Consider the following 14,009-nt stretch of genomic DNA (forward strand, 5'->3'; position numbering starts at 1 on the left):
TTCACAACAATATTTGGTTGGGGGTGGGAGAGGGATGATAAGTTTGTGGAGTGAGTGCCAGTGGGTACAAATGTATCGAAAAAAGTTCGGAACAAAAGTGCAGTCGCGAAAGATGGGTGTCTGACTGACACTGACCGTATCGTTGACAAGCAGCGCGGGGGTGGGGGAGGGTACAAGGCGGCAGTCGGAATTTTCTGGATTCAAAACCCATCCAGTTGGATTTTCAGCCACTACACCCCCAGTCATCTGGCCTTAGCTACGTCCCTGGTCAGGGGGACTACAGACTCGACTCCACACTCAATTGTGTGGCCTGGAACATTAAAGAACAGGCAGTGAAAAAACATGGGAAACGGAGTGCAAAAGGAGGGACCCGCTGACATGTTTGCCCCTATGGTCCCACCTGTCTCTCGACGCCCCTGGCTATTGGGGTTATAGGTCATTACTAAAGGATGATAAAATTTCCAATACAGACACAGTTTGTATAAAAACAAAGAGAAAAATCAAATCATTATCATTCATCCGTGTAATCCAATAATGGCAATTGGCTATACATATCTATAACCTTACTCTTACTGCGCCTTGTCTTCAAATATTCTGTCATGATACCATTTCATGGTAACATTATTATACGACATAAATATATTCAAGCTCTACCTGCCTGTTAGTATAAATTCCTTTCGGTAGTCGCTACAAAACAGAACACTAAATACAGAAGCATGTTATATATTGACTGAAATATAGAATAATCTTACAATGCCCCATGAAGTAACAGTATTTACCAAAATACCATCAGAACTTTAACGAAAAATATCTTTTTTCTCATTTTTTTCCAAAGTTACCTTCCATAATTGGATAAATTTCAGTAAATAATAATGTTTAATATCTGCATTTAATGTGACAACAGTATAAGGGATATTAACCTTACTTTAACTACCAACTTGAACAGGTAAAGGTTTTTTTTTTCCTTCTGATTTGGCTAAGTCTACCTTCATAATAATGGTAGCTTTGAGACAAACTAGTCCCACCAAATCCCAAACCTTAACGTGTCTATGTACAAAATTGTGACTCTATTACATAATTCAAGGCGGCCCTTAAACAGCTCTCTTTCCAACCTTCCTCGATCCAACAAATTGGTAATTTTTTCATTAAAAAAGAAAGGGTTCTATGATCCATTAAAACTGTAATCTTCAATCACTGCCTTGACTACACACATTATATCTGTTGTTTAGATATATACGATATGCAACAACAAAAAATGTTAAAATAAGAATTAAAATAAAAAGAGTTTTAAAATCAGATTGGATTACATGAAAACAGAGAAAGGGGGCATGAGACTATAGCTGAAAGTGTTTTCTCTTAAATGTACAACACGGGCAGTGGCGTAGCTAGAGGTTTTGGCGCCCGGGTGCAAGGGTAGAAAATTGCGCCGACCCCCCCACTACTGAATGAAAAATAAATTGCGCGCGAAGCAGGCGAAAAATTTTGGTTATATATTTCGGGCAAGTCGTTACAGCTCCTACGCCTACGATATTTCCACCTTTCGAATCTACTGCCTATCACAATCTATAAATTTGCTAATAAAAACAGCTACATTCAGTTCAGATTCTTATTAGTAACTGGAAAATATTCATGCCTGACGACATACATCAATTTTGTTATGTTTTTCTAAAAAGTGCTTATTTTTTTTACTCTCATTCTCCCATTTCAGCGCCCCCCTAAACCCGGCTCCCGGGGCACGTGCCCTCCCTTGACCCCCCTAGCTACGCCACTGAACACAGGATTGAAATTTACATAGACAGATGTGCAGTTAGAGTATGATATCAGTAGAGAGGAGGTTTGATGAGAGAGAAATTACATTTCAATCTACTAAATGTTATCCTTCTATTGAAGAGCACATTGCATAATACTTATCATTTCATAAAGTTCAAAAATGACATTACTGCATTTCATGCTTGATTTCAGTATCAAAATCTAAAATTTCCATTTTAATTCTCATACCTTCATCTTAACTGCAGTGCATTGAACAGTTTACCCTTAATAGTGATGTGCCAAGTGATTTAGAAGTGAAGCTCCTACAGAGTAGAAAAGGTATTTAGTATAAACTATAACTGTAACTAATTACTTTCCATAGTGGAATATATACATTACAGTGATTACACCCACCAAAGAATGAATTTATCCCAAAGAAAAAATAAAATCTCTGTAATGTTCTTTTTTAAAAGGAAACAAACTGTCTGTACCACATTTGTAAGATAGAAGCTCACAATATTAACTGTATACACCAAGAGTGTATAGAAAGCTACTGACAAAAATCCTCTTCACTTGTTAGACCTACTAGTCAGCACAGGCAACTACCATTGTCCTTCAAATGTGATGCCATAGCAATACATTTTGATAAGATCCTAAACGTTCATGTCACAAAAGTTGCAGAAAATTCCCCTGAAACAAATTAAAGATCCTAACATAGTTCAAAGGCTGTCATTTTTAAGCTGTTCCTTTCTTGCGAATGATTGGACGTGAATCCTTTTTCACCATTTTGGTGGAAACAGACATTTCTTAGCTGCTTGGGCATGTTGTTAATCATTTAGATTCTGTCTGTATTTCCTCAATGAACAATGATACTTGTTATTTGAATCGACTTTAGATGTTAAAATGAAGTTTGTATCTTAATATCAGTTGGCTGAGACTCTCATTTCTTAAACCACTTTCAGAGGGTCTGCATCAACTTCCGAGACCTGCACTGGGACATCCTTTGCCAGCCATTTCTCCAACTTTTCTTTCAAATCTTTCAGGTATCCTCTTTCTGTGTTGCTATGGTTACAAGTGATGACACATGTACCATTGGATACAGCAGCCAGTACCTCATGGTGAGACATTTCGCCAGTCAGGTAGAGGTCGGCCTTTGTTCCGGTGAGGACTTTGCCACCAGATCCCGCACAGACAGCCACGCTTTGGATCGGTGACTCTGTAAAGCATGAAACGAAAATGTACTTCTGTGAGTAATATCACAAACCGAAGTGAGGGATGGATTTCAGCACTTCTTTTTCATTATAATGTGTGCATGGTTAACACCTTATGACAGACATTATATATAGACTTTGTGGCTAGAACAGAAATAGTTAAAAAAGCACAAATATGACAGTGAGGGCTCAAGTTTGCAATTTTTAAGGAACAGTAGGTATTCCCCAAACCTTACCTGGTTTGTGAATAAACGAGCGGCGTACTCACCTCATATAACCTATACCCTTCCGTAATTGCCAGCCTTTTGCGCAAGTATCGCTCTTTCATTGCTCTTAATAAAGCTTAAGATTTCAAAAGGTGGTTACGCGGAACCCGTCTGCCATGGATCGGGACGACCAATTCAGGGAGTCCAATACCAGGTCTCGGCGTGTTATGGTGGCCTTAACCCAAAGACTAAACAAGGCAGTTACTTGACTGTAAAAGTGGGATAACGTACACGACTGCTGTACGTGAAGGTAAACAAACGCTAGGACAACGCTACACTAAAGTGCGGGCCTAGCAACGCTTCCTGAACAACGTTCAAGAGGCAACCAAAAAACGTTCGAAAATCACAAAAAATAAAACGTTTAATTGACAAAAAGCAGTTCAAACGTGCAGGACGTTGAACAGATGAAATAGAATTACAAAAACAAAGATAATAGTATACGAAGTGATTGAATTCTTAAGCTTTATTAAGAGCAATGAAAGAGCGATACTTGCGCAAAAGGCTGGCAATTACGGAAGGCATAGGTTTTATGAGGTGAGGGAGTACGGGCTGTGAATTCGCTAATTTTCTTTTAAAATGTTCTGGTTACACTGCTTTGTTTTACAGAGAATAATTCTTTAACCTTCTTTTCATTACCAACGATATTGCGACTATCCTTGATTTATTTCCACCAGGTATTTGAATAGCATACAGTATATGTACAGAACACCCAAAGGATTACAGAGGTATTCTACAGTACACCATCTGTATATCACAATCTAAAACAGCTTACCGAACTGGATCCACGTCTAGAAATTACTACAATTTTAATTAGTTTTAAGCTAAAATACTACTGATCAAAATTTACAAAGATTTCAAATTGGCTTCAACTTTTTGCTACACATGAAAATGCTTTACTGGTAATCTCGAAACATTTTTATCAACTTGAATGTGGAAAAAGTATTGATTCTATTTTCTATTTTTGGTATAAAACTGACTTAGAAATGTACACACTTACCTAAAGTTTTGCCCTTTCCCAGAGCTAGCTGGCAATGCTCAATCTCCAAGTGCTCCTTAACTTTTGTGATACATGTCTCCAGTGGGATCGGGTCCAAGAGAGTTACAAATCGGCCCATGCCAATCTCACTGCAGGGATCCTAGTCGAGTAAAAATTATGCAAGGCATGAAATAGTGACCATACTTGTATACAGTAGTATATCTCTTATTCAGTCTTCTGTTATTAAGCCTGAGCAGTGAGCACTGATGACAACACTGCCATCAGTAACTTAAAAGGATTGGTTCAGTTGTGATACATGTTTATGTTATATGAAAGAGGACAATCAAAGAAACACAAATATCTTTTTCGGTTAAAGAGATATTCAAGTGTAAAGTTTTATCAGATTATGTAGAAACTGCTGAAATCTGACTAGCTGTGATGTCACATCCTCACATTCCTGAAAAGTCTTTGTTTTTTCTATAAATATTTTGTGAGTTTTCATGACTTTCAACCAAAATATATGTCAGGAGATCTCATATTTGTCAAAGGAAGTATTTGAGATTAAACATCTGAAGAATTTTGATTATATTAATTTCAAATGTGTTAAAAAATGTAAATAATTTTTATAGAAATATATTCACACATGTTAAGGAAGTGAGGATGTGACATCACACCCTGACAGTTAGTCTTTCTACACCAGTCATTTGCAAGAATATTTGATATCATCAAAGTGTCATATCTCCTTAACAGAGCATGCTATCATTGTAGTTTCTTCACTGTTCTTTTTGTCTTTTTGTCTTTTTGTGCTCTTTCATACAAAATAGACATGTCAAACACCTAAACCATTCCTTTAACTTAGGCTAACCTATGCCACTTGAAGAGAAAATCCAAACTGAAGCAAAGAACTGGTTATTAGAGCATTATAGTAGTTCAAGGTTATTAAGTTGCATATTTATAAGAAAATATTTTAGAGGTGTAAGAGCCTCCTTGATCGTCCTACTTCTTCCTACCATATTAAACCCACCTGGGAGGCAGAAAGTTTTACAACACTAAAGCAAAATGTAAGAAGCAGCTGTTCAGTAGAATCAGTACAGTATGTGTATAGTATGTGAGCAATCAAAGGTCTTGCAGTTAACGTGTCTCTATCCATGGCTAGAATCTACAAATTATCAGTCTTTAGTATCTTATTTGCAAATTTGGTTTATGATGGTTTGTTTCCAACAGAAAACCTACCTTCTCCCCCCCCCCCCCCACACCCCTGCTGATTCCAATTTCACCACTCACTGGTTCTCTGCATTCATAACCAAGCCATAGTAAGAAATGATTGGATTGGTTTATTCATTGATTTATGTTCTGATTTTGCTTTGACTACTTTATACCTTTCATACCTTGGTACCTTTCTTATATTTGCACTTCTTAAGATTTTACTAGAGTCCCATGTAAAGTGATTGGAGATATTTTTTTATATGTGAACTGCGAAGTGCTATATAAATTATTATTATAGTTGTCATCGTCATTGTGACAATGCACAGTGTGGAACTCTTCGGGACAGTACTGTAGCTTAATTTCACAGAGCACATGTTGATGATGATGATGATGATGATGATGATGATGATGATGATGATGATGATGATGATGATGATGATGATGATGATGATGATGATGATGATGATGATGATGATGATGATGATGATGATGATGATGATGATGATGATGATGATGATGATGATGATGATGTTGTTGTTATCAATGAGCATTGCTTCATTTTCTGTTGCAGTACTCCATACTGAACATGTAGGTCTGACCAGTGAACTGTACCAGTACTGTAATTACCTACAGAGCACATTTAGAATCTTACAATTTCACAGGTTTGTGCGGCCTGTCCCCTACAGCATTGGATCGACCTCCTATGGATCCTTGGATCCCACATATGGATCCGACCTATGGATCCGACATATGGATTCTTGAACAAGAAGCTGCTTCTTTGTTTATCTTCATCATTTGTGGCAAATAATAAACTACTGAATAGTACATATGATCAATCCTTCCCTTACCACAATTTTTTTTTAACAGATGCTCTTTCATTATCTAAGTACAAAAAACGGGGGAAACAGGGGGAGGGGGTGGGGGGGGGGGTACAGGTCTGAATATACAAAGTTACCTTGGTCAAAATGGCAAACATTTTTCAGAGCTGATGAGCGACGATTGGTTAAAAGTCCAATACAAGCTTAAAATATCTTAAGGATAAGACCACTTACAGAAAGCTTGCTGATGAACCACATGCAGGGATCATAATTGTAACAAATTGATTTTGGTTGTTAAAATGAATTAGTATTTCTCATATGTACTTGGCACAGAGAAAGCTGCCATTCAAATATCGGTTAATGTGTTGACCTGAGGTTCCATTGTCACTGGCTAATAAATTATGAATTTAAATTGATATTAATATGATATATATCTATTACTTGAGATGTATCACCAATTCACTCAATTTTTTTCCCCCTTTCATTTTTATAGATCTGAGAGTTCTGTTTCAATCAATTCCATAAACTTACAAGCAGCCGGCACCTGTGAAATTTTTAATCCTACGAGAAGTAGAGTACTTAGCCTACTTACCGAAAAGAGTTTAGTGATCTGCGTGTCTCGTTTCACATTCTGAGTATTCAGAGAGGACAGAATCGAAACCATCGCGCTCCTGTCACATACGGCCGTGAAGAGGTATGAACTATAGATGATGAAATGTAAAAGCTAATTAATTACAGAAATGAGGAGACACAAGAAAAGAAAGAAGCCACTCGTTAGGAAGTAGCAATCTCTAACCACTTCATATACAGATGTTGGGCCACCTTTTATCTGGAATCAATTCTGTGCAGATTTGATAAAAATGAAATAACCCCTTCCCTTAATCCTCTCCTTGTCCCTCCAATGTTTATCTCCTACCTCTCCTCTTCCCCTGTTGCTTTCTTCTCTCCATCCCTTGTCTACTAATCCCCTTACATCTATCTCTTTGTGTTCACCATGCTCATTAACCTGTCTGTATTATGTGTGTTTTTGTCCCTTCTGTTACTGTTACTTGTCGTTCAGCCTCTGAAGAAGATCCTGCTAGGATCAAAATGTCAGGCCAACTTACTTTTACACATTCTCTTACACATGCTCTCTAGTGGATAAGCAGTTTGCTAACAGTTTTATTTTATTTTGAAAATGAAATAAATGCAATGTGATCACAGGTTACTGTACAGCACTGTATAATCAACGTAACTTGCAAAACATGTGATGTGCACTACAGTAGTATGTACAATTTTTTAGTAAAAATAAATAGAATACTGTACTTGTGGGTTTAAATTGTGAAGAAAATTTGCTTTGTCAGAGCCATTATGGAGCCCTTCACATTTCATGATCACCATCAACTTTATGAATTGAGAGGTTATTAGATGTACGTACATGATTACAACTTACTAGTTACACAAATACAGCTAGCACACATCAATAATGAAACTGACACTGAATTTACTAATAAACAGTAAACTCATACAGTATCAATATTTTAAGTTTTTATTTCACTTGCACAAGTTTGTAACACTTACTGTATCTGTAATACATGTATTTATTGTTTATTATTATTATTACTTAAATGACCACTTGATCAGGATGCCTGTGATCATAGTCAAACAGTAATGTACATGTACAGTACATAGCAAACATGCATTCTTGGCTTACCCATCCCCCTTCTTCATTACTTTAGAAACTCCAATTTCAGCTGTTAACTGCGCCAGGACTTTCTGTTTGTACTCCTTGACAACTGAAATCTCTAGTCTAAACTTCTTGGCTTTATCGCTGCTACTACATGAGATAGCAGAGCCCTCCTTGTTACCTGTCAGATATAAAAAGAGAGATAACTTCAACACAGTACTATATATATTCTCATAGATCTGATGAAAGATTTTCTCCATTGATAATCCTACTACCCTGATTATAATGTATGAAGTATGGCTGATAATTACTGCCAATGTACTTGATTTAACCATTTTGTATTTAATTTAAAAAAATGGTTAACTGTACTTGATATACTACAAAAATGCACTTTACAGTACTTCTGTTAAAGTGGCCATGACACGAAAATTTCAAAGTCCTATATTTTTGGGATCCATCAAAGAATGTTCTCTAGAACATGTATCAACCAATCTGCCAGTTTAAAACTTGATTTTTCAAGTCGAAAATTGAGAATGAATTTACCCTTTTCGGCGTTTGAAACTTTGTTTACTCGAAAATTTTCCGATTCGCATGACGTCATGTGACGTCACGTTTTGAACACATTTGTTGTCGCTGCATTCGATCCTCCGAACATACCATTCACGTACACAGTAGACAAGTATAGTCAGTATTGCGAAGTTCGCCATACTGCGAAGTTCGGGCACCCTAAGAAATACACGATTTTCACCATGAAAACCTACAGGAAGAGCCAAATTTCACCAAAAAGTACGAAGCTACAGTTATTTTCTCTCCAAAATGACCCGTGTGCAAGAAATTACTTACATATTTGTCAATAAAATGACGAAGATCTATGAAGTCTGTTATAATTACTGAAAGAGCAACAGCGCCACCAATTTTTACCAGCGCCACACTGTAGGTTGCGTGGCCGAAATTCGCAATACTCTAGCAAGAAATACCAGTTCCACAATCACGAAGAATCTTCTTGGAAAACAACGTGAAAACAGTTTGCAGGAAAGAAAGTTTGGCCGTGTATCGTACTATAACAAAATTCTCCCACCATATGAAGTATATTTTCAAATGATTTATACCAGAAGATTTAGTTTTGGGGTGTTTTAAGTCTTAAGTGGGCGAACTTCGAAGTCACCATCCTACACATACCACTAGTAGTTACTAAACAAAACACCGATCACAAGTGCGATATCAAATCAAAATTTCCTGTGAAATGGCGGATCCAGAACCAATTGCGGCAACCGAAGTTCAAAGTAATAATGGTTCTTCACTAGGCAGTGAAATTGGGCTATAATTAGAGTGCCCTTTCTCATATTCGAAGCAGAGAGTGAAGGCGATGATCTTTCCAATATTGAACCGAACGCTGAGGGTGGAGCGGAGGTGTTAGAACCGTATCAGTTCGAGCCTGTTAAACGAGCCGAAATTGAAGCTCCACAACATATCGAAGAAGAAATCCGTTCGAAACCATTGCAAGGAACATACAACGTGGTAAGAATTTATTAACGAAGCATTTAAAAACAAAATCGAGTCCATTTTGTGCATGTGTTGTTGGAATTCGCGGAACACCCTAAACCGTATTGTGCGTTGTGTTACGGTAACTTACAACCCATATGTAGAGTGTGTAGTGCTAGTAGGGTTGGTTGCATACTGAAAGTTTGGCTCGAAGTTGCATTATGCAGCCATGCTAGGTAGGCATATATGTGTTATTTCATACTCATTATTACTTGGCTAGTACTTTGGCCTGGAGTTTTGCAAATCAATTTTCTGAAACAAAAGAATGTTTCATGATACATGGAAGGTGTAAAATCACAACAAATGTAACCATAACTGTACATTGTATGCCTGCTTGTTATTGTGGACATCATGGGCCAACATTAATACATTTTGTACTTTCATAAATTTTTTCCCAGGCAGTACAGATACATAGCCTACGGTCAACAGGTTCAATGATACTTAGGGTTCCTAACAAGACACGTCAGGGTTGTGCTACCATCACGTGCAGTCCAAAGGATCAGAAGTGATTTTCCAGCCAATGGTCATTACACTGGATTCAAGTTGCCAGGAGAAAACTCATTGTATAGGAAGCCTTGGTTGAGAAATTCCTCCAGAAACACCTTTTCTAAACTACGATTGTGTTGGATTATCAATCCGTCAGGGTTCCCTCAGTGTTGATATATTGAAATTCAAGACTTTTAATTCAGGATGAAAAGGTTATTTTCCAGACCCAACATCAACAATGAAAGAAAAGGCATGTTTTGAAGCATTTGGACACAAGTATTGGCATGACCGTGATGTCATATAATATGTGCATAAGGGAACGGGCATTGACCTTTTTAGGGGCATTTACCTCCCAGACGTTTGATTCGTACCTTTAATCTGGAAGCCAAAATATCCATATCACCAATGATATTTGACAGAAAAGTCATAATAAAGACCAATGGAGGCAGCAGAACTCTTGAATGTTTAGACTTTGTTTCTTCAGTAGCAGTTGGTTTGTTTTGTAGTCTTTCTTCAAAAACGCAGTACACCCTGTTAATGGTCTTCGATTGTTTTAATGCGTGTGATGCTGTGTTTCACATTGCCCATCAGTGTTGCTTGTGTAACATTTTTGCATGTGAGTTACTTCGTGCAGTGTTTCTTGGTTTAAATAACCCTTTATTGTATTTGCTTCTGGATTATTCTAATTAATTTGTCACAACAACGATTGATAGCGATGGACATACAACTGCTTTGTAGGCTTAAAGCAAAAAAATTCATGTAAGTTGTTTTCTTTTAACCTCCTTTGATGTCACAAATTACATTAGTGTAATTAAGGAATGATAATGTTTATGGAAAGTACATTTTTACTTTAATGTCATATAATACAATGATTGTTGTTAATGTTAGTTCAGATTGTCCAGAATGACTGTCTAGAACTGATATTGAATAAATTTTGTTCAATGATTTAACACTTGAACTATGTTGTGTGAATTTTTGGCTCTGAGATTTAATTAAACACCCTTTGGAATAAAATCTTTTTACCTACAGTATTTTGACCCATCCCCATTACCCCCACTCCCTCCACAACATAAAAAATGGTTTTCCTGGAATAGGAATAAGAAATTATTGCTATAACTAACTGATCCAGCATATTCCAGAAATAAATTGGGGCACTGAGATTTGTTCACAAGTAGATGTAACCCATCGCTTCTGAAGCTAACCTCATAGCTTATTTGTATACAAGAGAGCAATGAAGGGGGTGTTAATTTAGATGATACAGTAAAATCTCTTTGTCTATTGTGACTTCAGTGTAGTAACGCTAATACTATAGTACTACTAGTGCTCGGCGCGCTACCTCCTAAGGATCGCCACTCGCCCCATTGGAGGTTTCCTGTTCCCCGATCTTTTTTTTTGTGGATTACTTGACAGAAGAATGACTCTTTTATGTCGAACCGTTAAAGTCCATTTGTTTTATTTCATAACAAAAAGGAGGGATCGTAGTATGCTTCCGTGAAGTGTTCGCTTCATTCGGAGCTGCATACTGGCTAGGCCCAGTGAAATCGGCGCTGGTGTTGTGCACTAACTTGGTCATAATCGCCGTGTTTTTTCGTCCTTCAGCCATGGATGAAGGCTAATTGCATGGGTAATGATATTTATGCAGCCCCCAACAACACAACGGACCGGCATTTCTCTCAGATAGTTTACAACAGTTGTAAAACAAACTTGAAATTTCTAACGATATAGCGTAATACAGTGGTTGTTCTCTCAGTGTAAATGTGCGTGTATATGGAACGGTATGATCGTCGCGCATCCGATACATGCCTGGGCTTTGCATGTGTGTTCCTAACATGATGTCATCATTGTCTTGTTGTGAAATCGCATTCTCAGATATCTATTTTCGGTTGCGAATATTAAAACGTTAATTACTAATTAGTCCTTGAGGTTTTCAAGGTGTTGAGGATAGTTTTGAACATAGATTTTCTCATAGATTCAGAGGAAGTTACTCTCGATGAGTTGGATTTTTCGTGTCATGGCCTCTTTAATGCTCAGTCTTTTCCAATAGGCTGAGCAGAATGTCCTTGTGATTCATTTGGATGAATTCAATATATACCAAGAAGAGCAAAATATTTTACAACGAGAATTCATGCTACTGTATATATAAATAATATTTTGTTCTATACTTACCAAAGGCAGATAAAAGCCAGTCATTGACTCCACCTCTAGCTGCATCATGGGCTGTGTGAGGAGAGTAAATGGCTATCCCTTTCTCAATGGCCTTGACAATAATCCTCTCTTTCTCAGTCTTCATCGTCAATCGTTTCAGCGGTGAGAAGATGGGTGGATGATACGATAAGATGAAGTTAGAGTTGCTTGCAATGGCTTCTTCTAGCACTTCTTCTGTCAGATCATTTGTCAAGAAAATTTTCGTTACGATGAAGTCTGATGTGGGTTCTACTAGCAGGCCTACATTATCCCATTCCTCTGCTAGGCTTAGTGGTGCAAACTTTTCCAGCTTTGTCAGAACAGTCTTCAGATCAACCTTACCATCTGGAATGATTATCTCCTCGTCTGGTTCTGCTTCCACCACACCAACAGCCGTCTCCTCCTCTCCAGAATCCTCATTATCTTCTTGGTTTAAGTCTTCAATCTCAGGATTATCTCCATCGGTGCTTCCTTCATGATTTAAGATAGTCGAGTCAGGGTTGCTTGTTGCACCACCTTCAGGCGGATCTTCTTCTTTCTTGTTCTTTTTCATTTTCCCGCGGACTAAATCTATGACAGAACCCGCCTTTTTGCCCTTTTTAAGACCTGGCATGTTCAAATGTTGGTTCTGATTGCTACAAAAATGTCTTGATTCAAGATTAATGAGTAAAAAACAATGTAGGCCTACTTTTAAAACTTCTCGATGTAAGTAACGGTTCCTGTGCGACGTCTGTGTTATTTTTTGTAAAAGTAGCAGTTCTGCTACTTTAGGCCTTGGACAATATTCGGCTCGGTCAGCACACAAAGTGACAATGTATTTCTCTGTGTGAGGTAGTAAGCAATTTCCTCGGGAATAAATACAACTTCGTCCAAACAGGACTCTTGTCAGTATCTTCGGATAAGCTTCGAACATCTGAAATAAATAAGTAAAGTTCAGTGACAGGAAACATGGAAGAACATCCGTCTGAACTTTTCTCGAAACTAAGAACTGTAAACAATTGGTTTCGGTTTCGCAAGTAAGGGTGCATAGGAATAATAAAATCTACCAAACTTGCTTAAGTGGCTCTTTATGCAAATTCACAACTAAATTCACAACTAAACTCGTTTCCGCGCATTGGTTCAATCTATAAATACTTCGAAAGCAAGTATTAGTATAACCTTAGTTACGTTAATACCTAATATTAGACCTAGATGATAGTCTAAATATGACTCACAAGGTAGCTTTTCTTATTGGGGAGTGATGGGAGTCAGTGTCAACGTCCCCAAGTCAACGACCCCCCCTCCCCCCCCCCCCCCGCCTTCTGAAAGGTCATGGATGTACTCCTGTAAGCCCTTTAACAGTAGGATGTTGGTTTCAGAATCGATCAGCCTAACAATCAAGACAGGCCAAAAGAAAACAATACGTAATTAAGTTTTTGTTGTTGTCTGAGCCATGATTTCTAATATTTTTTATTCGTGTCGAAGTTTACTCTGTCGAGCTCTCGAAAATATTTCAGTTTAAAAGGATTGTATTGGGTTCAGATATATTGTGTGACCGATTTCCAATCGGTTCATTTATTTGTTGTGGCTAAATCCAGTATTACTGAACAAGGTCGCCATTGGTGCTATAAACAGCAGTGCGACCACAAGTTCTTGCGCATTACATTTAGTTTAGAATCTGTTGCAAAGTGACGTTGAAATGCAGATTAAAGACGAACACACAGAACGTTTTGGTTGACTGATTTATCCAGTTCACATTTCAAGTTGGACATTCAAAGGGGATGGTTATAAACTTTTCAATTTGATGAGTTGAGTTATGCATAATTGTTTAATACGATTACGAATGCCTATATGCGCAATCATATTTGCACACAGTGTAACTTCTGATCAACATTTAGATGAAACGCAAACAGCACGAACAACAAC

At 37.6% G+C, this 14,009-nt stretch overlaps 1 protein-coding gene across 1 annotated transcript; it reads right to left on the reverse strand.

The window, feature by feature from the left end:
* Positions 1 to 508: 508 nt before the first annotated feature.
* On the reverse strand, positions 509 to 13,139 carry LOC139980556 (NIF3-like protein 1). Its single transcript, XM_071992282.1, has 5 exons — positions 12,087 to 13,139; positions 7,920 to 8,073; positions 6,819 to 6,927; positions 4,224 to 4,362; positions 509 to 2,965 (listed from the first exon to the last, which is right to left on the reverse strand). The coding sequence occupies exons 1-5, from the start codon at positions 13,015 to 13,017 to the stop codon at positions 2,697 to 2,699; spliced, it is 1,602 nt and encodes a 533-aa protein (XP_071848383.1). The 5' UTR covers positions 13,018 to 13,139; the 3' UTR covers positions 509 to 2,696.
* Positions 13,140 to 14,009: the final 870 nt, after the last annotated feature.

Source organism: Apostichopus japonicus, chromosome 15 (assembly GCF_037975245.1).
Source record: "Apostichopus japonicus isolate 1M-3 chromosome 15, ASM3797524v1, whole genome shotgun sequence".
In the NCBI taxonomy this organism is placed as follows: domain Eukaryota; kingdom Metazoa; phylum Echinodermata; class Holothuroidea; order Aspidochirotida; family Stichopodidae; genus Apostichopus; species Apostichopus japonicus.

What these genes read in the sequence shown, in the direction of transcription:
- LOC139980556 (XM_071992282.1), bottom strand. Translation starts at nt 13,017, where the DNA reads ATGTTCGAAGCTTATCCGAAGATACTGACAAGAGTCCTGTTTGGACGA. An exon ending in AGATCACTAAACTCTTTTCG is followed by an intron (nt 4,363 to 6,818) that starts GTAAGTAGGCTA and finishes TTACTCGACTAG; the next exon opens with GATCCCTGCAGTGAGATTGG. An exon ending in GGGAAAGGGCAAAACTTTAG is followed by an intron (nt 2,966 to 4,223) that starts GTAAGTGTGTAC and finishes CATGCTTTACAG; the next exon opens with AGTCACCGATCCAAAGCGTG.